The 26,120-nt window shown below is 40.5% G+C and overlaps 1 protein-coding gene across 1 annotated transcript in view; it reads right to left on the bottom strand.

The window, feature by feature from the left end:
• Positions 1 to 12,386: 12,386 nt before the first annotated feature.
• The window catches only part of foxp4 (forkhead box P4), a 77,535-nt gene continuing 63,801 nt past the window's right edge, over positions 12,387 to 26,120 (bottom strand). The window contains exons 9-15 of the mRNA XM_083939597.1: positions 24,931 to 25,156; positions 24,234 to 24,310; positions 24,035 to 24,136; positions 20,204 to 20,325; positions 19,533 to 19,599; positions 18,041 to 18,210; positions 12,387 to 17,869 (exon numbers count right to left, since the gene is read on the bottom strand). Of these exons, the coding sequence (XP_083795723.1) occupies positions 17,722 to 17,869; positions 18,041 to 18,210; positions 19,533 to 19,599; positions 20,204 to 20,325; positions 24,035 to 24,136; positions 24,234 to 24,310; positions 24,931 to 25,156 (912 nt within the window). The 3' untranslated portion in view covers positions 12,387 to 17,721. The remainder of the gene's footprint in view (positions 17,870 to 18,040; positions 18,211 to 19,532; positions 19,600 to 20,203; positions 20,326 to 24,034; positions 24,137 to 24,233; positions 24,311 to 24,930; positions 25,157 to 26,120) is intronic.

The raw sequence follows: 26,120 nt of genomic DNA, 5'->3' as shown, positions 1-26,120 counted from the left end.
TGGACGGGGGACCTAAGCGTGGGATAACCTTGCTGACACTTTTAACCCCTATTGTGGCAAATCTATACATGGTGGAGGTAGAGGACAAGGCTTTGAACTCCTTCAAAGGAATAACACAGAGCCATTGGTTTAGATATGTTGATGACACAAGGGTTAAAATCAAATCCAAAGAGGTGCAAACTTTTACTGAAAATATAAACTTAGTGGACAGAAACATCAAGTTCACCACAGAAGAAGTCAAGAACAACAGTTTGCCTTTCTTAGACTGAGGCATCCATATGGAGAATGACAGGAGCCTCCACATTGGGGTACACAGAAAACCCACTCACACAGATCAATATCAGCTGTTTGACTCCCATCGCCCCCTGGAACACAAGCTTGGATTTATCAGAACCCTGCAACACAGAGCTGATAACGTACCCACCAGCTTACAGGCCTAAGGGGAAGAACGCAAGCACCTGAGAGGCACCCTCACATAGTATGTGACTAGGGTATCAGAGAAACTCAGGAGGATCTTCAACAAACACTGCATCCCTGTGTATTTCAAACCCAGTAACATACTCAGACAGAGACTAGTACATCCCAAGGACAGAACACCACACACCCACAAAAGCAATCTGGCTTATGCTGTCCAATGCAATGAGGAATGCAAAAATCTCTACATTGGAGAAACAAAACAACCACTGCATAAATGCATGGCCCAACACAGGAGAGCAAACTCCTCAGGCCTGAACTCTGCTGTCCACTTACATCTCAAAGAGAAAGCCCACTTCTTTTATGACAACAATGTCCACATCCTGGACAGAGAGGACAGATGGTTTGAAAGAGGAGTAAAAGAAGCCATCTATGCAAAAGTAGACAAACCATCGCTAAACAGAGGAGGAGGTCTTAGACACCACTTATCTCCAATTTACAATGCTGCCCTTTCATCCCTTCCCAGGAGATTCAACAATCTAACCTCAAAGAACAACTGTTCACAAAATGCCTCCCGTGACTCCAAAGACTGTCGTTATGACCCAATAGAGCACTAACAAAGTCGAAACCAACTTAACACCAACTGTCACTCCAACAACGGTCGTTGGCACTTGGAGCACAAAGGGTTCCAGTGAAGTCATCGGCCTTGTGAGAGGTTAAATACCTGGATCTCCACACCAGTTAGTTGGACCAGTCCCAGTCTCGTCAGATGCGTACATGAACTGATGAAGCCTCTTGGATGAGAGGTACTGATTAGTACTTTCTTTCCCTGTTTAATACTGACAGAAAAAAAAAAGAATTCAAATAGACGGCACTGAGAGTCTGTGTTCATAGAGCGTGTATGTTCTGTAGACAGGATTAAAAAACAGTGGCCGAGACAAGAAAAAGAATATTGCACTAGCCGGAGACATGTGAGGGTAAATTAAAAAACGTCACACCAAACAGTTCAGTAGAGCTATTAAAAGCATTTGGATGTTGAGGGCATTCCGTTCTTCTTTAGAAGATACAACATAATTTCTGGCAATGAAGATCAATTTTGCCAAGAGGGATGCCAATGGATTAAGTGGCACACAGAGGCCAGTCCTGCAGGTGTGGCTCACTATCTGTCGCTAGCTAAGAAAACTTTTTCGGCTGAGAAGGGGAGAGAGTGAATTAATAATAACATAATGGCTACCAATTACGACCCTAGCAGTGTTTGATGCAAGACGTCTGACATGGGAAGAGCATTGTGAAATACTGGAATGTTTTTTCACAGACACAGAGATCTGCTTTTGATTGATTGAAAAGCAGAGAGCTATACTCATAAATGAGCATCGGCATATAGCTTGATGCTAAACCTACCAATTCAATTTCAATTCAATTTTATTTATAGTATCAAATCATAACAATGACATGACATCCTGATGACTGGAGTTGATGAGGCAGACCACCTGGAGAACCATGACATACTGTTGACAAGGTTGGAAGAGGCTGGGTTGGGCTTAGGGTAGTAATAAGTACCCCCATCTGAAAGAGGAAATGGAGTACCAGGGACAGAAATTGGAGACAGAGAGGCTTTGACTGGTGGAAAAGAAGGTGAAAGCCATCATAGAGGCTCCTAATCCCACAAACATCATTAAACTTTAATAATAAACTTAGGTTTGCTACACTATTAAAATAAATTCCTTCCCAACCTAGCAACCCTGTTATCTCCACGCCATGAACTATTATGACAAGATGTGTGCTGGCCTGGAAGAAGCCTTCCAAAAATCCAAGGCCCTAGTGAACTCAGCAAAAGTATCAGTTTATCATTCAGTTGACTGAGAAAAAATTCTGTCATGTGAGGCACCAGAGCATGTCTTGATTATAGATCTTAAAAGAAACAAGCTAATGGAAACAACTCAGAAAAAATGCTGAAAGGCTAACTATCTGATTCTGTCCCAAGCCCATGGATATGTCCTGAAAGGCTGGCTTACAAAGACAGATGCTCACCTCAAGTCATATCACCAGGGGAGAATGGAATTTAGTGTAAAGGATGGTTGAGTGCTTAAAAATACTTACCTACTGATACAGGACTTTAAGTAATATTGTTTATACTTTTTCTGTTAGGATTGATACTATATTTATTTGCCTTGTTTAATACTGATATAAAATGGTGGTGTCTGTTAGTGATAAACATTCCAGAGAGAGTGTGTATGTTCTGCGGACAGGATGTGAACAGTGAGTGAGACCGGAAGAGAAACATAGCACTAGCCGGAGACCTGGGAGAGTTACATGAAATATGTTATATCCGTTCAGTTAAGTATCAAAAGTATTTGGATGTTATGGACATTCCATTCTTCTTTAGACGATACAACACAATGTTGATTTATTTAGTAATATTCTTCAAACAGTGGCCTTTTTTGATATTATACCAAGTACAAATGTTGTACACTGACATGAGTTAAACAAACCTTTGTACTTTAAGTGCGGGGTCACTGTTTGGTCATTATAACTCACTGGTAATTTTCTTCATTCATTCTGGTGCACAGAAGACCTTTTCAGATGTCCCAGTACAAGACCAAAACTAGGTCACAACGCATGATTCATACTCATGAAATTATTAGTGCACTCATACTAAATTACAGTACAAGAAACCCTACAAAGCACATCCCCACCTTATACCCAATTTGCCATTGATGGCTGGTTATTTTCAGAAGATATAAAAATAGCAGTTCATTTCAAAAGCAAAGGTATTGAAATGAAACACGCCATGCATCACTGACAACTTCATTGTTCATCATAAACATCACCATTTTTACGTAATATTTCATTTTCCCTGGACAGTTGGGTTAATGTCCATTCCACGTTAGTTTCATGGGCTTCTGTTCTGATTATTTCTTTGTCAGATATGTTAGATTATCTCTGTGTCAGTCAGACTGCCCTGAAATCTCCCGGGAGCCTGCCAAGGCCACGATTGCCTTGGCACCTTCAATCTGACTCTGCAGGCTGCTAGACACAGCTGCAGACAATAACACTCACGTCACTAATGTCATGTTTATGCATTATAGTCAATGAGATGATAGCACATCTCCCCTTGCTATAAGAATCTGATCTTTGCTGTTTGAGCCTCAGAATTGAGGTGGCTTCACACACTACTTTGTGTTGATTACACTTCTGTTTCTCCTTGGTCAAGTAATTAAACTCCTTAAGTATCAGACATAAAGGACTCTGGCATTTTCTTTTCTTTTCTGGCACCACAATACATTTTTTCCTAACAACCATGTCATCAAATGCTCTATAAGTGATTTTTTTAATTGACAAACCAAATCAACATGTCACATTTTTTGCAATATAATCTGAATGAAGACTCATTAAGACACTTGTTACAAATATATTAAGATTTGTAACACCTCTTACAAATATATGTAAGAATGAGTTGTGTTTCTTGGGTCACACATGATACAGTACAGCACTTGACAGACAGACCTTGTCTACCCCTGCCATGTTGACACCTAGAGGTTGTGGCTGATGAGAGTGTTTTCTGTGATTGATGTTTGGAGGCGTGGTGGCAGGGGAGAGAGGTAATTCACTGCAGCAAATGTTCTGAGGCTTTTTCTGAGACAGGCTTTATTTTTACTAACAACTTGATAAGTTGTTCAATTTGTGTGTACAATCACTCATCTGAGACAGCAGGCTTTGACACAGAACTGTTTGTGGGATATGTGCTCTGCGGTGACTCAGCATCCGTCAGGGCACGGGGGTCAGAGTTTGTGCGGGCAATGGTTGCGTTAGAGAGCAGGATTGTCTTTTGTTTGTCAGATAAATCCAAACATAAGCTACTGTTTGTTTTTGTTTTTTAGAAAATAACTAATACAGACAAGACTCAAGTTATGATCCAAATATCTTTGTTATACATTATTCTTATAGTATGAAATGAAGACAGATCATTCAGAGAGACTGTCCCAGTATAAATGTTGTTCCATGAAGTATTTTAATAAAACCTGCCACTGAGAAGAAGTATGATAACAATCAATCACGGCATTTTAAAGTATCTTTAAGCTAATTCATGAATGCATTTCAAGTAGTTGCTTTATGCTTTGCATGCATAACTTACCAATGTGTCATGCAGGGAACTTTTAAACAGGATGGGACAAGAACACCAACATCAAATTAAAATCCAATCTCATTTCACCTAATTCACAGGATCATGATGCATTTAACTTGTTAATGAGGAACTCCTCGTCTTTTATCTCGTATCATCACATCAACTAAAAATACTGTACAATTATGATGTAATAAAGAGCTTCCCAAACATAAGAATGCCATGGCCCAATGTGAAATCTGATAATCTTCTGCAGCAACACTCAAACCTTTGATCACCTTTGAAGGGTGGGCTGGGATTGCTTCCACACAGCTCTCACAGACACGGCCACTTGCACTAACATGCACACGCAGGAACAGAGAAACTCGGATTACAACACACAGGGGCACAGTGACTTCATTCTCTGCTCAGGACGCCTTTATCTCCACCGCATATATTTCTTTGTTATCTGAATGTCGAGTACACAACCTTTAATGTTGAAAAAACATACATTATTTTTCTCATCCTAAATTTGTGAAAACCTAACCTAATTATAATCACCTAACCTTAACAATTCATGTTCAGTGAGACTTTCGCAACCCTTGGGTTACCATCTAGACATGACCGTCTGAAATGCTTTTTAGTGCCTGTCTCTTAAAGCCCAGTATTTCAAGGTCTTCCAGATCTTCCGGGTCTTCTGGGTCTTCCGGGTCTTCTGGGTCTTCTGGGGCTTTAGTCTCTCCACTGTCGTTACACCCGAGGAATTCAATGGCACTGTAGCAGTTTTTTCTACCTCAACGTATGCTTATAAACAGGTTTGTAGGAAATCATACGAAAAGTTATGCACAGAACTTTAAAAAATCTGTATGACAAAAGACGCTGATGACGGGAATCCAGCCGCCAAAAGCTGCCGCAAAGGACATACGTGGTTTGTGACCAAAAAAATGTTCCGTGTCCGATTTAGCCTACAAAAGGTGACAGTTAGGGTTAGGCATGAAAACCACTTGGTTAGGATTAGAAAAAGACAAAAATCCCCCGGGACAATTCTGACTGCATCGCCCCGCAACGGGCCCATGACGGGCCCACGACGGGCCCACGACGGGCCCACGACGGGCCCACAACTGGCCCACAACTGGCCCAACCCATCCCCTCCACCAGGACTTAACTAAAATATAACCACTAGATGACAGAAGGCAAAATCACACAATTGACAATAAAGTGTGGGTTTAAAGCTTTTAATGTGTTGCAGAGCCCGAGACTGTTGTTACTCTGACACAAGTTAAATGACAGCTTTGTGTGTGTGTCTGTGTGTGTGTGTTTGCTGTGCAGACCGTGACATGACGACACCACCCCCCTAAGGAGGAACTATGAAGAACTCAGCTCAAATGTTTTGCTAATTCCCAACAATGTCAAAGCTTGAGCTAACCGTTTTCCTGTCAACTCACCTGCATCACTAGTTGACGCCTGGTTGTTTCGGAATAAATCTGTGATTTACCATTTTGATGCACTCTCCTCCAGCATCTGCTTCTTCTTCATTCTGGCCTTTTCAGCCCCTTCTTTCTCTTCTTGCCCTCCATCAGGTGTAACTGAGCAAATCAAACACACAAATCGGATTCCATTTTGATTGTAAGAAATTCCTCTACTTCAACCTTGCCTGCTTTCTCTCTTTCTGACATCCGCTCATTCATCCCCATTAGTTCATTGGATAAACACGGAGCGATCATTGGAGCGATACACAGTTCTCATTTCCCACGAGGCTTTATCTCCGACCAGTCTACATTCATTTATGAACAAAAAAAATTAATTTAATTGTTGGCCATTTTATATTTGTGGTCATGAAAGTTATGTAACGTCTGAATAAAAATAATTAGATCGAGATAGGAGGCTAAACAAAATTCAGTAGGCTGGATTAATGAGAGTCTGACACTTTTGCAACCATGAATGAGATGTAGAGAGACAACAAGTGTTCTATATAGTGGTTGGACTCTCCATATGTACGGTTTATAGCAGGGCTATTCATTTGGTGGCCTCCAGACCATGAGGGAATATTTACTGGCCCTTTGAGTATAAGACTGTGTGAAAAAAATTATTCATGGCCGCTATCCTTCTTTTGTATCTGTCTCAGCGCTACCATCTCAGTGCCTCAAATACCGGCTCGCTGGGAGACTTGCTCCACAGACTCCATGTAAGCTATGCTACGCATGCTCCCGCTACGCTCTTCTTCGTAGGTTTCTGAATCCTCTTTGCAACAGCTTGATAAGCTCTGCTTTCTTGTTGTTCTCAATTGTTTCAGCCTGGTTAAATCCGTGGTTAAATCACCATCAATTCACCAGAGAATGGACAGAGAAGTTTTTGTTTCTGTCACCGTGTGTCGCCTGTGTTTACTCTGCAGCCATATCTGTGTGTAAAGAGGAGAAGTTGAAGAAAAATCATGCTACTCTGCATTTATGTTACGTTCATTTTTGTCAGTGCAGTTTTTGATGAATAAACTAATGTTTGGTATGTGCTTGTCAGCCTGGTAAAGTAACTAGTAACTGAAGTAATCAGATAAATGCAGTGCAGTAAAAAGTATAATATTTCCACTGATTTGTAGTGGAGTAGAAGTTTAAGCGAGCATGTAAATAAAATACTCAAGTAAAGGACAAGAGCCTCAAACTTGTACTTTAGTCCAATAATTGAGTAAAAAACCTCTGGTTAACAGGTATGTTCATTTAACAAGGATTTTTTTTTGACAAGCTTGTTGCACTTTGAGGCCTATGACTAATATTTACATTGATAAAATAAAGACAATATATATACTCCTATGTCGCTGCATTTTTTTTTTACAATATCCATTAATGTGATGCTCATATTTTTTCCTGCCCCTCATTTTGGATCATTTTCGTCAACCGGCCCAAATTCCAAAATAATTGAATAACCCTGGTTTGTAGGGTTCTTGGAGATTTTCACAGGAACGTGCTTGATTCTGAAGAGTTTTAACTCAATGGGCCGGTCATGTACATCACACGGCTGTGCAGGGCAGACTGCCGGCAGGTTCACTTTAGCTTCTTGTAGACTTTTTATTCTCGAGACTGGTCTTAGTCTCAGGACCACTTTTTTGTGGTCTTGGTCTTGTCACAGCCTTAACAGTCTTTGGTCTTGGTCTGGCCTTGCGGTCTCAAAGGGATTTGTAACCTATAATAGTTTAGTGATAGCAAAAGTTTTCTTTTTTTTTTACGCCCCCTTCAAGTGGTACCAATCACAAGCATTTTGTGACACAGACGGCGTTGGTGCTCGGCCCTAGTGCCTACATGATCAACATGCAATGCAACCTTATTTTATTATTATATATTTTATTTGATTAAAGGTTTAATGTGGTATGTATAATGGTTAAGTCCTCTTCTTCTTCTTCATGCCACTACAGCTGCAGAATGGTTTAGGCTACAGATTCTGCAGAGAACAACATCAGACCTTATAGGGTAAGAGTATTTTCTGTTAAGATTGGTTTCATTTCTTATCAACAATACACATGAGGTATTTGGCTCATATAGCGGTAATGCAATTGCTACATATATTTGATTTTTAGCTAATTGATGAAACCATTGAATTCTCACACAAGACATGCACTGTCTCTGTATAATTGTGCCTGTAGTTGAAATAATACAATCTCATATTTATACTAAGCAGTTGAACCCAGTATGGTGCTTATGTTCTACAACTCATGCAAGAGGGCAAAAAAAAATCTTTTTTTTTTTCTGAACCAATCTCAGTCTTGGTCTGCCTTGGTCTTGGTCTTGGTCCTGACTCTCTGGCCTTGGTAGTGTCTTGGTCTTGTTTTAGGTGGACTTTACTACAAGTCTAGCTTATTGGCTGCCGATGGCCACTCCGCCCCTGCCCATACTACCTCCATATGCTGCAATTTACTGTTTTACACTACGTCACATGCTATAAATACATTGCATACATGCACAATAAATACGTAAAACACACATGAATTATTGCACATTACTTTTCATAGTTATATGTACGTGTGAATGCGCCCTAACTCTCTCTCTCTCTCTCTCTCTCTCTGTATATATATATATATATATATATATATATATATATATATATATATATTTCTCTCTCTCTCTCACCACACCCCACACATACACACACACAAACAAAAAGCAAAAGTTCATTGTTTTCCAGATTTATGACCTTTTTCTTTTTAATGTCCTTAACTAATATTGTCATTTGTTACACTCATGCCAATAAAGCTTATTGGATTGAGTGGAAATTAACTGAAATTAAATTGAGAGAGATGAGCTGGCTGTTTATTGAGATCCTAACTGGAGCCACACGCACATAGCGAGTATCTGCTGAGACCGTCTCTGAATATTATTCTAAACTTTTGACGTTGATTGTTTCAGTGGTTTTGAAGAGTCTGGGATGACTGGGATTGGGTGAGAGATGGAGACAGAAAGACAGACAAACAGACAGAGAAGAGAGTGAAAATATGGTTCCAATCCCTCACAAAGATGCTTTTGTTCTGTAGCTGGGTCTCTCTCTCTCTCTCTCTCTCTCTCTCTCTCTCTCTCTCTCTCTGCCACACATATGGAGTCATGGAGTTCCATCCACTTTCTCATCAGATCATGATTTCTGTAAGGCCGGAGAAGAAGACACACGCCTGAGAGACACTAACAATTGGAGGCTAGTTATTTAAAATCCATGACAACAACCCAGCATTTGTGCAAGTTGTTCATTTTTTAGTTTTCTCTCATACTGTAATATCATGTTGTATAGCTTCTGGTTTGAGAAAGTATTGTAAAGCTCCTTCTCTTTGTCTGCCATGAAATCTATGACTGGATATTGACCCCCGAGAAACAGAGGAGTTAAGAAGTATTTAAGTTAAGAGTTTGATTCAAAGTGTGTGATATGATTGATTATTGCTGACAATGTAATGAAATTTAAATGTTTGGATTTTTGACTATTTGTCAGACAAATTTATGAAGGTACAAAGCTCTTGTGATGGATATTTTCCACATTTCTAAAGACATTTTTAACACTAAACATTTAACCCTAATGTTCAGTTTGGGGTCCAGGAGACCCCGGTCCCTCTTTAAAAAGCTCTTAAAATATACTGCACATTTTTTTATTTATTTTTTTATCAAATTGGCATTTCCTAAAGTGATTGAAACTGCTTCTCAACAGTGTTTTGAACGAATACATTTTTTTTTCAGAAACTCTGGCTCTGACACAGTGAGCTTGTGAACAAACAACAATAATATTAATGTTTTTAAATATGTGAGAAACTTAAACTTATATATTCATAAAATGGATCAACAGGAAGAAAAAAAAACACTTGCCTCTGAGGCTTCCATACAAAAACATTTAAAGAAGGAAATATGTCCTTACTTGGTGTAATTGTAATGTTGAGTGCGTGAACATTTTGTGACTCACAGGGTCTGCCTGGACCTCAGTGCTCTCCATGCTGCTGGGACTACACACACACAAACACACACACACACACAAACAAACAAGCACACACACACACACACACACACACACACACACACACACACACACACACACACACACACACACACACACACACACACACACACACACACACACACACACACACACACACACACACACACACACACACACACACACACACACACACACATTGATTTACAGCATTGCAGGTCCATGCACAGACAACCAACTGCATAAAAATGTATACAAATCCAGGTTTGCAAACAGACAAGACACACACTCATATTCACACAGATACCTAAGTATATTGAGTATTTTATGCCAAACACTACAGTGCCAGGCCAAGAATAACCTCTTGGCAGTTCTGCTGCTCTGCACCCTGGCTCACCTTGCACAAGTCTATATAGTACTAAGTTTCTGCTTAGTAATCATGATGTGTGCATGCCAGTGAGTGTGTTTCTGTATGCATGTGCATGTGTTTCTGTAATAGGCTTAAGATGGGGCCTCCTAAAACCAAATGTCACAGGGATTTTAAGCGTCAAGAGTGAGTTTCCTCCCAGCTGACAAACGAAGGAGTTCGCTAAAAGCACAAGATTAAACAAAGTTTCGAGTTTCCAAAAAAGGATCCAGCCAGTTTCCCATTTTTTTCTCCTCACTGTGGCAACACATCCACCATGTAGCACACAGTTTAAAGATAAGCTGTAGGGCATGCGCCAAATCTGCAAAGTAGAGATTCAAGTAAGGAAGAGAAAGGGAGAAAATGGAGCAGGTAAAAAAAAAAGCACAGATAAGTCACAAAAACTAGTTTCTACCATGTTAAGAATCTATTTTATAATCTCATAAAACTTCAGCCACCTGCATTCATGTTATTCAGTTGCACACTGAAGGTAGTTCACTCAGGCTGTTCTGCACTCTCTGGCCCACTCTGTTGGTCGGACCATGTCAGTGGACCACAGTCATGTTTGTTGCTGGGTTTGTGTTTATGAGATGCTGCTTGTGTTGTCCGGTTTGTTTACTCCTCCTGGTGGCCGCTCTCTGTATCACAACACATGCTGACCTCACTGAGGGCCTTGCATGACTGACACATACTGAACTTGTAACTCAAGGAAATGTTAGCATTTGAGCGGTAGTTTGTCTGCTAATCAGGTTTACAGGCAGGGTTAGTTATACTGTGATGGCAACACATGATTTGATAGATTCTTTAAAGTCTATACATGTTGGTATAAGGATGCTTTTCTATATTTGACAACTGTGAACTAAATTGAGTGTATTTCTACTTAAATAGCTCAGGGCCTTGAAATGGCAAACTATCAACTCCATTCATAATGAACCCTCTTGCAGTGAACAGATTGGGGCAGGGGTTGTTAAAAGGGGGATGACACATTTTTAGATGAAACCCATCATACAGAGTTCTTACAAGAAAATTTGATTTTTGGCACATTATAAATTACCAGTTTAATCATTTTGAAGTGTAAATTGTTAATTTTTGAAAAAAAATCTCATATGAAAGGCTAGTAAGGAGTCCTTGATTTTGCCATTATAAACCACAATATAAAATTATTACCATGGCAATGTTTTATATCTTTTTTTCAGCAAAACATTACTTATATGAAGTAAATGATTCTTTACACAAAAAAACATACAATCCCATTTTGGAAATTATGTTGTCGTTGTTTTTAAACTATCAAAAACACAAAGATACTCAATGAAACATTTTTTAAAATGTGTTTCAATAAAACTTAAATTTAACATTTTGTGCAGTATTAATCCTTAGGTGAAACTGAGTCAGTTTATAAAAGTTTTACTTGTACACTATGACTTAACAGGATGCTAAGAGGAAACGTTCAGCCTTCCTTCATTGTTAGCAGGTTGTAAACAGCAGTTTCCCTGATTTGTTTTCCTTAATTGTATTGATTAGTAGTCTGGCAGTGGTCACAGTGAAAATTGGTGTAGCTGCATTTAGCCTACTCCAAAATCTCCCGTTTGTGTGTGTGTGATATGCAATCTTATATTGATTCAGGAAAGGCTAATTCTTTCTTACAAACGATGACATAAAATAAAGCATTTCACTGTGGTAACTAGCAGGGGTAATCTTTTTTCATATACCACTGGCTCCCAACCTTTTAGCCCTGACCTCTTTAAACTGTTATCAGTATAGCTTGCATTATGTGTGATTAGTTGGCAAAAGTAAATTTTCCTTTGCAGACTGATGTGTTTCAAAACCTACATGAGGTCTAGGGATGTCTTATTAACCAGTAATCCATAACAAAACACCAAAGATTAGCATTTTGTGATACAGAAATCTATTTATTCTATTCTATTCATCATCTCATGGCTCCATAATTTAATTTTATGACCCCTTTGGGGGTTCCACAAGTAAGGAAGAAGAAACAATAAGGACGCAGTGTAGGACAGTGTAATAAGTATTTTATTGCATTTTATAATGCCATTGTCAATAATTAGTACAGATTACATGCAACTAGACCTACTGTACAGTTTTTTTATTGTCTGCATGGACAGACACAAGAAGAATCGGGTTACAAATACACAGATATATGTGTGTGTTTTTATACAGCATGAAGGAAAGGGCAGTGACTGGCATTACATGGCTACCCGGGGTGGATGGTCAGAGAGCTGGGCTCCACTGTCTGTCTAAAGCCACCGCCCAGTCCCTGCCTCTTCCTCGGGTCACACTTTCAAATAACAAGAAACAGAACAAAAACCAAAGGATAAAGAGAGGTAAACAGGTAAACTGAAACTAAGAAACAATACAGAGAGTCACTGCTGAAAATGTACACCCATTCCTTAGGTTTAACCAGAGGAGAGCTGAAGTGGTAGTTCCATCGGATTCTGACTGCCTACTTGATAATACCGTCAGGCAATGCTCCAGTCCCTTCCCCTCACATGACACCTCAGAACTGTCAGACACCTCAATCACAAGTCAGGATTTTGACTCCCTGTGTCCTTTGACTCAGTCACCAGCCAAAAGTATGCAGGCTGGTCCTACAACACCATTACATGGATGTAGAGATAACAGCTATCAGTAAAGGTGATCAGATGGAGACTTTTGGAAGTAGCTTGGTTTTTGTTTGGTTAAGGTTGTGGCATTGGTTTGGTTACAGTTTGGTTACAGTTCAGGAGTTTGGACTAAGCAAACGGTTGCTTTCAATGCCTTTGGTAGTCAGGATGAGCTGTATCTCTGAGAGCCATTCCACATTTTGGTACTGAGACTACGCAAGAGGAGTATCAAAAATGCAACAGTGTCAGGCTTTGATCTGCCTCTGTGGGACTGGGAGATGAGGTTTGTGACTGGTCACCACCAGCCAGGTGTGACTTTGTTACACCCCCTTGGCGCCTGCAGATGATTGACAGCTCTGCGGGTCGGAGTTCAGCATAGGAATGACAGAGGTCAGGGGTCAGAGGGAGCTGGGACACATATTGGCACCTGAGAGGACCAACAGCAATATATTTCTAGAGCTCCGTGTTTTTTTTTTTTGTTGTTTTTTTTTAAAGCAAGGAGGGGCTACATACATATTTTTTCCTCTTTCTCGTTTACTTTTTAGAGGTTTTGGTCCTGTCTTTGAGAAAAAAGTCCTTCTGAGGTATCAATACATAATGAAGTAACTTTTTAGTTTGTTTTCCATTTGTTTTTTTTTCTTTCCTTAAAAATGCATAAATGCAGTACAGAGACAAAAAAGTATCAAAATAGACCTAGCTAAGATAAATATACAAACAGGTGTTACCTAAACCACTGAACTAACTTTTATTCTTTTAATTTTTTGAGAGATAATACACTTAAAAATCAGCGTCCCAGACGTTTTTTGAAGAACTGAAAAAAGGAAACAAACAAAACAAAAACAAAACTATTAAACCTGCAGCACTTATTATGATAAATACATATACTTCAGCATTAGCAGTACAGTATAGGAATCAGAGCTGAAAGCTTTTACAATAGCTAAACAGGTGCAGAAAAAAAAGAAGAGAAAATCAGAGGGACAAAATGAGAAAGAATGCCCTGGAGAGATAAGTCAAGCATTAATATACAAGAATACATCATGTTATGCCAAGCTGGAGAAAGAACAGAAGTGTTACATGGCGACCTGTGAACAATCTACATCTTTATAAAACAGCTTTGTTTACAGGTGTACCTTAAAGCACAAGTCAGAGATCATCTATATACTGTATGCAGCAGTTCCTCTTGGTTTGGATATAACTATTAGTAGTGATGAGTTAAGTGTGTGTTAGTCCTCTCAGCGTCTCTGTGAGTGATTTGGCAAAGCAGGTGCTGCTGTGTAGTGGGTCTTTGGATATCTGGATGGTCAGAGCCTTTGTTGCACTAACCCACAGCCCTGCTTCTATGCTTCCGTTATATCCCGGTGTGTGTGTGTGTGTGTGTGTGTGTGCATGTGTGTGTGTCTGTGTGTCTGTGGTGGCACTGACATATCCTGTCCATCATTACCCCCAACAACCAGCTCCCAGCAACACCACACAGCCATTAACAAGCAGTGTCTTGTTGGCTGTGATCATGAATATGAACACGTACAGTTAGACCACACAGCTGAGAGGCTGTTCACGTAGCCTAGTGCTAAGGGTGCAGGAATATGGTCAGTTTAGAAAACTTTTCATATATAGTAAGCACTTCACAACACACTTTGAGACGTAGAGAGTGCTTTAGATGTGGTTTAAGGAGAGGTAGTCATTTTTAATTCCATGGAAAGTGAAACGTCTCTATGTTTTTGGGCTCAAGCAGATGTGTTAGGGAGTCCGGATCGCCAAATAGCTTTCTTTTTTTGTGTGTGTGTCAGTCATACAGTAGGTGTAACAACAATTTTAGCATTTCTTGTTATCATCGAGGAAAAATGGAGAAAATAAAATATTTAAGAGAGTTCAATCTCCCATTGGCTATGTGTTGAACCGTTTTGAAAAGGAGGTAGTGTTATTTTTGGTTTTTTATCTTGTTTCAAGATGTCTGTCTGCCACTTTGTACTTTGTTAGAAATCAGTGTCTTATGTGACAGGAAACAGTCCTGTTTGAACACAAAGTCATCAGAAAGGTTCTTTCATTAAATAAGAAAAATCATTTGAAGTGCAAGAGATAGTTTTGACAAATAGTATGAAAATATGATCCCAACTTTCCATTACATGATGTCTCTTGGTTGTTTTCCTCTTACACTGGTATATATGTTTTATTATTTTTCAGTTGTTCCCTCTTTATTGTAATATATATGTTTTTGGAATAACTCCTCCCTGTCCAAAGATGTGACTTTTGTAACCACATTACAGTACACTTCCTCTTCCTGCAAATACTATATACAGATCAAGAGGGTATGTTTGTTCCCTAGATTGAAAAACTCCAAATGTTTGTTACGAAAGCACGTGAAAACGTATCCTATAAAGTGTTCAAATGCCTCATGAGTGCCTCATTTTTAGGCCTGCTCATACAGCAGTAGGGCCAGTCCTAGGATTGTGTTTGGAACACAGTTCGGCCTGAGCGTGGGAGAGACAGAGTTCCACCATAAGTGCTTTTTTTCCTTTTTGTTTTTAAGAGGAACTGTGCGAGGTTTGTTAATACTACTTTTTGGCCTCTTACCTAACGTGAATTATTCTTAACTGCTTATCTTGCAAAAGCTTTGATGTCTCCAAATTCTAGTTTGCTTTACACACTTTGGTTTTTCGGAATGGTTAGCACTGTAAGTCATGTATAAGTTCAACACAATAGTTAAATGAATACAATAATAAGAATTCAAACTCCTGGTTTGTTGTCTTTTGGCCAATTCTTTAAGACAGGAATAAAAAGAAACTCAAAAAGGGCAAAATAAACTACAGGGTTTTTGGTTTTCTACATATTTCTTTGGTTACCTGTAACAAAAATAAAATGGGAATAAGCAGATAATAGATTAAATTAAATGTTAAATTTGGTATGGCACTGTCGAGAAAAGTAATGCTTTTATTCTCACGGAAAACAAACGAAGAAAAAAAAATCTCACGTGATATTCCTTTAACACAAACTCACACAGTGAATTGCAGCAAGCTTCTACACAGTAACTATTACAACCATAGAGCTTTGAATCGAAGCTGAGCAGAGTTGCCACATTTGGTGTCCCACGGAAAAAAATCCCCCTTATTTGTTTATCAATTTGGACACAGTTCCAGGCAGAACCTTTGTGGGATGAGGTATTCTCTGACTGCAGTAATAATATATATATTTTTAAAGCATTACTGATATTTCTCAACTAAATACACAACCAAAAACAAGTGATTGAGAGAGAAAAAAAAAAGATTCAGCTGTTTAATAATCTGTCTGGATAATGGCAACTTTAAGTGCTATTTCCAAATTCCTTGCCTGCTACACTTGGGACAGAAAGGGAGTGGGGCAGGAGTGGGGGGTCGGGTATCACAATTTGGGACAATACTGCTTTTTTTTTTTTTTGCCAATACTCATTTGGAATGGTGTCAACAGCCAGAGAAAATCAAACAATATATAATACAAAAACAGCATCCTTAGAAAAGGAACGTCGAAAAAGAACGCCACCATGGAAATATTGATCCTCAAAAATAAACAATGATAATAACATCAAATAAAAAAAGGTCAATGACAAAAGCTACCACACATTTTTTCTTGTTATATTCCATAATCATGAACAGTTTTCTTTTTTCTTAGTCTCAATATTTCTGAAGATGCTTCCTCCCTCATTTCTTTCTGCTTCCCCTTTTTTCTGCTTGTTCTCAAAGTGTTTCAGTCTCATCGCTCCATCTGCAGACGGAGGAGAGGAGAAGGACAACACCAAATGGGCCTATTCCTGCAGTCTTTTTTGGGGGTGGGGGGTATGGTAAGGAATGGAAGTAGGGGGTGGGGTTTAGGAAATGTCTTTTTTTCTCACTTAGAAGCAAAGAGTTTAAAAGATGTCAGTCACTAAGTGTCTTTCCGGGGGCAGAAGTTTTGGACAGGAACCAAGGCCTTGCCGTGGGCTCACAGGCGGCCTCGGGGCCAGAAGTATTGGAGCACTGTTTTGGAGGTAATCTTTGAAAGCGCTCTTACTTCCTTCCCATCTTAAAGACAGTTTCCTTTCAATCAAATCAAAGAAAATGAAAGAGCAAGTGATTGACTCAAGAGAGGGGGGTGGGGGGTATACTGCACAGCTCCGGATGACTGTTCCAAATCTATATACACAAGATCCTGTGTGTGTCTTTCTCTTTCCAACACACACGCATCTGTGTGTCCTTTTAACTGAAGTAGAGCTAAAACGGCTAGCCAGGCAGCCCCGAGACAACAGTGAGGAGGGCGTATGCAGAGTGGTCGGGCAAAGAAGGAGGGTGTGTTCCCAAACCTGTAAGGGTCTTTAAAGCAGAGGATGATTTGACCAGGGAGGATGAAGAACGTGGTTTGACACGTTTGTTTGTGTGTGTGGGTGTGTGTGTGTGCGAGCGAGCGTGTTTGTGTGTATGCATGGAGTGGTCTTACATCTCTGAGCCAAGTGTTGGAAAAGAAACACATGGAGGTAAAGCAGTGCTCCACAGTCTTGTTTTTGCGTCTGAATGTAACAGAGGTCATCTAACCCTGTTTGGAGTTTCTCAATGTTGCCTCGGTTGCTTGCATTTTCTTAAAAACAACAAAAAAAAAAATATTTTTTTCTCTCTTTTCTCGTTAAGTGTACTGTAGCTATTGTTTCCTCTTCATGCTGACGAGAGGGCTCAGGGAATGATCTCGCTATGTCTTGTCCCTCTGGTCCAATCCGGGGATCTGTCCTACTCCAGCTCCTCAGTGGGAAGATCCTCCTCCAGGTCACGCTCGTCGCTCGGCAGTGGCAGGCTGTGTGTGACGCCGGCCATGAGGGATACTGACCGACTGTCCTCCTCCACCTCAGTGGGCTCCTCCTTCACATGCACCTGGTGGCTGGAGAACAGGAAGAACAGCTGTAAGTAAGCGAGGCGAGGGGTAGAGTTTTAAGCTGATTTATTATTTTTTCAGTCTAGGAAACAACACTGGGAGCAAACAGCATTTGCCAATAGTACATTACAAATACCATTATTAGTTTTTTGTTTGTGTACTTATATCTATTTGTACCTGTACTGTTGAGGGCTGAGCGTGGGGCTGCAGCTGCCATTGCTGTTGACCTGCTCCACAGTGGAGCTGACATCATCGTGGCCCACATGCAGCATGCTGAGGCTGGCCGCAGACGGGGACACCAAGGAAGGGCTGTTCAGCAGAGACAGACTGCTCTCTGCCAGAGCCGCCTGCACACAAACAAAGAGTTGTCCAGTCACTTAGAATAGAAGCTGGGTTACTTTTTTTTATTTTTAAAAAGGTTCTAAAAATATAATTAATCAAATTAGAAGGAGCTCAATGATAATGGAAAAAAAGGTATGTGATGTAACAAAAGGCTGTCAGGAAATGATCCGTCCACCACAAACAACCAGCTATATTGAAACATCTAACTCTACTTGGAATGACTATGTTTAAACTAATGCTCAAAATGTAAACATATAAAACACAGTCTAATAAATGATCACAGCCACAAGGAATGATGGATAGTTTTTTTATTCATACCCTGGTGAGAGCTCTGCCATATGGAGCACATTTGAATCCACTAACTTGCTAGTGAACTCAATAAACCACTAGGGGGCACTTATATACAGTACTTTCGTCGTGGCTTGTGCTTGTACATTCAAGTCCCCTTTCTAAGTGTGTGTGGTTATGTGAAAGTCTCAACAGGAATATTAAGTGAGAATGATCCGCAACCTCAACTTAAACGCAGACTCAAACACGGCGAAGCCTCAACATCTGCAGAAGAGGAAACAACTGAACCAACACGGGGCAGCTTCTGTCACTGCTCGGGCCGCTCACATCCAGCTGTTTGTAGATGAGACAGGTTCAACACTAGCTGAGACTCACCCATCTCCCCTCTCACAAAAGAAGAAAAAACAAAAGACAAAAGGAGGGGAGTTCTCACTGGCTCTGAGATGGATTTTCTGGGACAGGCGATACTTTTTTGCGGTAACCTTAATTGACAACTACTTGATGCTATAAATCATCTTAGTGGCAACAAATTTCATGTGTATTTGTTTGGGTGTGTGTGTCTGTGCAGGAGTGAAAAGATGGGTCTAGTGCGTGTTTGTGTGTGTGTTTGTGTGTTTGTGTGTGAGTGTGTTTGTGTGTTTGTATGTGTGTGTGTGTGTGTGTGTGTGTGTGTGTGTGTGTGCTTGCGTTGTGTGCAGTGGTGGGGGTGGATCATGTGTGAGAAAGTGAGGTGGGAGGTTAGAGTGTGTGTTGGTGTGGGAGGAAGAGAAGGGAGGTGGTGTGAACGTCATTAGGGAATCTGCTAATTATAAGAGGGATTTGATATTAGTGCCCTTGATTGCGATTGGCTGCTGTGAGTGTGTGTGTGTGTGTGTGTGTGTGTGTGTGTGTGTGTGTGTGTGTGTGTGTGTGTGCGTGCGTGTGTTTGTGTGTGTGTCTGTGTGTGTGTGTGTGTGTGTGTGTACGTGCGTGCGTGCGTGTGTGTATATAAGTGTGAGAGAGATAAAGAGAAATGGGAGAAGCAGAGGGCATTCCTTACCTGGTAGCTGGCATTAAGGGATCCAAAGCCCAGGCCTGAAATCATGTTTTTCACCAGAGTGGGACTTCTGCACGCACACACACACACACACACACACACACACACACACGCACCCACACACACACACACACACACACACACACACACAAAGAGAGAGGGGGGGGGGATCACAGATTGAGCACATATGTGAAAAAGATGTCACCTCAGCCAAATCTCACAAATATGTTTGTTACAAGTAAAAACATACACACTGTAAACAGATGCTTAAACACATATGAAAGTGTCTAAATATCTGGCGTGCAGGTGTGTGTGTGTGTATGTATGCGTAATTATCCCTGGTTTCTCTGGCGGTTGGAGAGAACATCTGTTTACATACGCTAACAAGTTTTTTTTTCCTCTCCTGCATCTCACACAGCTGCTTACTAATGGTGTCGACAAACAGGGAAAAACACACACACATACAGTAAAGCCGCCAGACCTTTTTTTTTTTTTTCTTTTTTTACTGCTGAGTTGGCCTCTTGGTAATAATAGAGGGTCCATTTACGCAATCATAGTGCCAGCACCTATAAGCTCACACTCACGTCAACCTCAACTGTGCACCAAGAAAACAAATGTGTGTGATGCAGTGTGTGAGTCTATGTGTGTGAGTGAGTGCATGCGTGTGCACTTACCCGGTCATCTTTGGTGGTCTCCTCTTTTGGTATTCAACTTCATCCACAGTCCACACCGCCCCCTTCACGTTCTCAACGCGAACAAAACACTTGTGCAGACTCAGGTTGTGGCGCACAGCATTCTAGGAAAAGAGAGAGAGAAAAGAGAAAAAGCTTTAACATGACTGAAAATAAGTTAATACGTCCTTAACATGGTATTTGTATTCAAATTTATGATCTTATGTTTTATTCGATTTAGTTCACATTTTATTTCAAATAGCAACCCGTTCATCTTTAGGACTGAAGAGCTTTTGAGACAGACAAAAAAAAACTATAAACCACCATACAAGGAATGCATGAAATAAATGTAAAATGTGTTTTGACCTTTATCTGTAGTTTACTCACTAATATTCTCTGACGTCTCCTGTTAATTTCAGCTATCCTAAATAGCCTGAGCTACATTTCTAAAAACTGCCATGACACGCTGTGACTTCCATAATATTCAGTGTCCTTGAAGAGTAACTCAGTATCAGATGAAATTGTTATTTTTTTGTTTTTTGACTTGAAGTTCTCAGTTGGCTGGATGTAAGAACTCTCACTGAGGGTGTGTTCAGTACAAACAATGCTTTCCAGCTTGGTGTTAAGTTCCCCTTTAAAAAATGTGACCTGAGCACACTCACACACACACGCACACGCACATACTGTAGCTCCTTGTACAGTGCTAATACAGAGTAGCAGCTCTCTAGTTGTGTTATTTTATCTCAGAATTTTTCTAATCAGCCACCATCAGCACACACACAAAAAAGCACACTCACACACAGATCCACAGGCACTCAGACAGGCACGCATGCGGGCAATCCGCTATCTTTGCCCCCCCGGGACAGGCCTCCCTTTTCATCTGCTATTTGTAGTTTGTTCATGCCCAATTTCATTACCAATTTTAATTTGTCTATAATTAAATCCTGCATATTCTCTCTGACACGTTGTTCTAAGCTGAGAGGGAGGGACAGGCCAGGCATGCATCACTCCTCACCATAATTACACACACAGATACACACACACACACACATATGCACAAACACACATTCACACACACACACACACACACACACACACACACACACACACACACACACACACACACACACACACACACACACACACACACACACACACACACACACACACACACACCCTCACACACACACACACACACACACACACACACACACACACACACACACACACACACACACACACACACACACACACACACACACACACACACATAATTACACAAGCCATAATCAGCAGAGGAACCCTTTCTCCCCCACATCCCCTCAACCCCCGAGCCGTGATGTTAAGTTTTGTAAATGAGTCTGACCCCAATCTGCGCCCGCCACCCTGACAGTGCAAACACACACACACACACACAGATACATAACGCAGACACTAGTGCTATTGCAGTGCTATTTGCATTTGTCTCCGTGATGAAAGCCTAATTCTCCCAGTTAAAACATTAGCAGTCTTTTACAGTGGGTCACAGCACATGTGCCACTCATCTCCACTCCCTCCGGCTGAGAGATAGAGAGGGGGGTGTGGGACTGAATTTTGGGAATAAAGATTGAATTATGTACCACAAAAAAAGAAAGGAAAAGAAGATCCTAAATATAGTTCAGGTTCTCGTTGTTACTAGAAACATAAATGTCTTTATAATGTAAATCTTTGCGGGTCAGTGGTTTGTATTCAGTCGGTTGTGTTTCTGCTGCTACCTGGTGCATGCTGGCATAAGGCTACTCCCATATTATCCTAAAAAGCAAAATATGTGAACAGGTAAGATGATAAATAAAATAATTAATTAACAAGCATTTCAATTGTGATGACTTTGTAACCAAATTAGTGAATACTACAAAAATACATAGTATTACTGCATTTCATTTTTCTGAAGTAAAAGTGTTTACAATTAGCAAAATGTACTTAGCGTATCTAAATAAAAGTGCTCATAATGCAGAAAAAAGGCTCCTGTATGTGTTCCTATTATATATCCTATTATTGGGTTAGTATTACTGATGCATCTACAGTATGTGTACCATTTTGCTGCTGCAGTTGGTCAAGGTGAAGCTAACTACTGAATATACTGTTAAGCAGGTCTATAACAATATATCAAATTTTATAACATCTGCAAAGTGACTAAAGCTGTAAAATAACTTTTATGGATTAAAAAGTATGATATTTAGAGTATAAACCTAGTACCTCAAATTGTTACTTAAGTACAATACTTGGACCATTGGAAATCAAAGTGAAACATCTTATATAGATTCTTAGTTGCATTTTCTATTCTTATTCAGTTTTATTCTTATTTTCTTGTTTATTCTGATTATCTTTATACGTGGGACCAATGGCTCCCCCGATGAGTGATTTATACTATAAAATAACTGTGAAAAACAAATGAAATACTGGTTTCTGGGAGGTTAAACAGAAATTAAAACCTCTTCTTTAAGGCCTCCAATCCATTGTTCAGCACCTTGAAATAACGCTCAACACTAATGTATCCTCTTTTCTCAATCATCCATTTTTTTCTCTCCTGTCTTGTCCTCATTCTCTGTCCCTTTTGTTCCTATGATCAATGACTTCCACTCCCTGACACCACTGCTCCCCTCATGAAATATAACGGCTTATTAAAGGACATACATCTCTACGGCCCTATTTGACTCACTGAGCTGCTATATAAATACATAAGGCCATGCCAAGCTATATTTAAAGGTCTGCAAGGCCAACGGCACAGGAAGCAGACACCAGACATTAATAGTTAAAATTCATAAAAGTCAGATGAGGAGGTAAAGATATTCCTGGATGCCCCGTGTCTCTTAACCCTCTATGTGCACCTCCCTCCCTCCTTCCATCCCTCCATCCCCTAATCATCATCCCAATCCCTCCCTCCTTGGTCTCTCCTCACCCCTCCTCCTACTGTCTTTCTCTCTCCTTTGCACATTCTCTCACTTTCCCTCTCTGGAGGTACGGACACTCAAATTAGTGTGAGGTTTCTGTAGAAATGGGTCAGCACCTACAATGGTGGGATCAGGACCGGTGTGTGTGTATGTGTGTGTGTGTGTGTGTATGAGGGGGGAGAGACAGAGATATGAGGAGGTGCCAGAGAGAGAATTCAATGTGTGTGTGTATGTGTGTGATCATGAGCAGTGTGTGTGTGTGACATCTTTTTAAGTGCATCTCTGTAATGAGGCCGTATAACAGCTAGATGTGGCTCTACAGGGCTAAGTGGGGCCGACTCTCCATGTGCCATGTTGGAGGTGAGAGAATTATTTAGGGCTGAGAGGGAGAGAAGGAGGATTAGAGAGAGTGAGGAAGAAGGAGAGAATGAGAGAAGAAAGGAAGTCTCATAAAGGACAGAAAGAGTCAATAACTGTCATATCAGTCAGTTTTAAAACTTGTGTCCAAGTGTGTATGTTGGGAGTTTAAGTGCTGAATTTGGCCTTCAAGGTGAATTAATTTTCTGCAAAGTGAGGTCATTTTTGGCCACCGCAAAAAATGTTTCAAAAACCCTGCCTGCATATTTTGTTCTGTCATTGTGGTCCTTGTGTCCAGCAACTGCTTGGGTTGGGGACCACAATTACTTTCATTACTTGCTGATTAGATCCGCATTAATCCAGTCACATTTTAGTTTGAGTCAAAATATTGTGCTTCGATTGAATCAACTTTTAACCAGTCAGAACCGCAGTTGAAACCAGTTTGGTAATTGGTCTGTTCTTAGTTGAGTTCATAATTCATCTAGCAAATAGAACATCCTGAGCAGGATGATTACAAGGGGAGAGTGTGTATATCATAAGCATTTACCTTCCATGTGGCTGTATTTCTCCTGAAATAGGCAAACTTTCGTGTAAACCAGTTGTAGATCTCATTGAGAGTCAACTGTCTGTCAGGGGACTCCAGAATGGCCTGAGGATGGGGGAGAGGAGACACAACTAGATTTAGAGGAGAACACAGATGGAAGAGAGGAGAGATGGTGAAACCAGATCGTTGCAGAGAGACTTACATGGCGTATAAGAGAGGCGTAGGTAAACGGAGGCCTGACATCAGCGTTCTTGTAGAACTCACAGTTCTGAGCCAGCTCTGAAAAAGAAGCATGACAGTGTTAAATTATCACAAAATTGAATTATTCTCAGTGGTATTTTAGATTAATTGTGTGTATAAAAAACTAATAACTCAGCAGTGCGTTGATACTATTCTCTATTTAAATGTTAAGCAGATTTGAATAAGAATCAATGTGGCAATCACAGCTTTGTAAAGACACTACATTTTACTGATATTCTTCTTTAGAAAGCCAATCATTTATTCCTAATTTTTACCATTTAAAGTCTTGTGAATTTGACTGTATGTGAATTTATTCCAAGCCACATACTTTACAAAAATACATTGCTTGGATACCTGGAATTAAAACTTAGGCCACAGTAATTTTCTATTGAAAGAGAGCCCATAGATGGCAGCATTTTTTTAAGAGGCCATGAATGAAAGTGATTTCTAAAGTAAGACATATCTCATTGCCCTTGGCCCTTGCAGGGAATTAGGTGGAAACAAATTACTGTAAGAAAATCTAAAACAGTCATTAACACTGGATATACCAAAAAAAAAGTTACAACCTAGGCCCAATAATATATAAATCAATAATTAGATAATGCTTAGTAATAATAAAGTAAAAGGCTGGTATTGAGTTAGCCTATGTTATGGTCTACCTGAGGCGATGGGGGTGCAGTACTTGTCGGAGTTGCGCCTACGTATGGGCCCAACACCGTGTGTGTGGGAGTGGGAGTGTGTGTGCAGGCTGGAGGAGCTGATGACTGAGGGTCCCTGGCGCAGTGGGGTGATGGGGGTGGCAGCTGAGGTGGGGGGGTGAGGAAGACCCTCTGTGAAGATGTCGCTGTCCCGCTTTAACAGAGAGCCACTGGAAGCCAGGTTCAGCTACAGAGTGACACAGAAATGAGTTATAAATTATTATTAGTAATACTATTTAGTGTCATATTTACAGTGTGAATACATTTAAATCATGGAGACTGATGCTATACTGATAAGGTGAGAAACTTTAATGATGCGAACACACACTACCAAGGGTCGGCAGGGCCATGAGTCACCTACTATCACCATTAATTTTATTGGATTTAACCTTCAGCAGAATAGGGCGCCTTATACAGGAAGCACTAATGTCCAGTCAACTAACATTAAAAAAAATAAATACTCCCCATGAATTTGTGTCCCTATTATTTACCAAATTCTTGCATTCTTGCGCAGGACCGCACACACTTGCACACACTTGCACACACTGAACATGCACATATACTGTACATATACAGAGCGCTGGCTGCAATTAACCCTGCGCTTGCAAATACAAAACCACACGACAGCATGTTTGTAAGAAGGGAACACACACATGCACTCTGCGGTGGCGAAGTCTTCACTGACCGATATGGCCCAATTAGGCACAGCCCGGCACACACACAAACACACACAGACACACTTACCCACACACACACACACACACACACACACACACACACACACACACACACACACACACACACACACACACACACACACACACACACACACACACACACACACACACACACAGTACACACAGAAGCGGTACTCCCAGTCTCTATGGGACAGCCTTTGCGGGGCTGCTAGTTTAGGACTAATTAAAACCACTGTTATTGTGTGTGTGTGTGTGTATGTGTGTACATGTGTGCGTGTTGTCTATATGTTTGTAAAATGTGTGACTCGCTTTCTCTTTACTCTGCCCCCTCTCTGCGCCATTTAAGTAGACTGGAGGGGGGCGGGGCTGTTTAACAGGTACTTCATTAACGCTGCAACCCTGCAACATCACCACGGCAACAGTCAAACCCTGTTAATTGAGGCCAAGCTTTGT

Source organism: Echiichthys vipera (genome assembly GCF_963691815.1).
Source record: "Echiichthys vipera genome assembly, chromosome: X".
Classification (NCBI taxonomy): domain Eukaryota; kingdom Metazoa; phylum Chordata; class Actinopteri; order Perciformes; family Trachinidae; genus Echiichthys; species Echiichthys vipera.
Note: the sequence above shows the minus strand (reverse complement) of the source record. Positions and strands in the feature narration are given on the sequence as shown.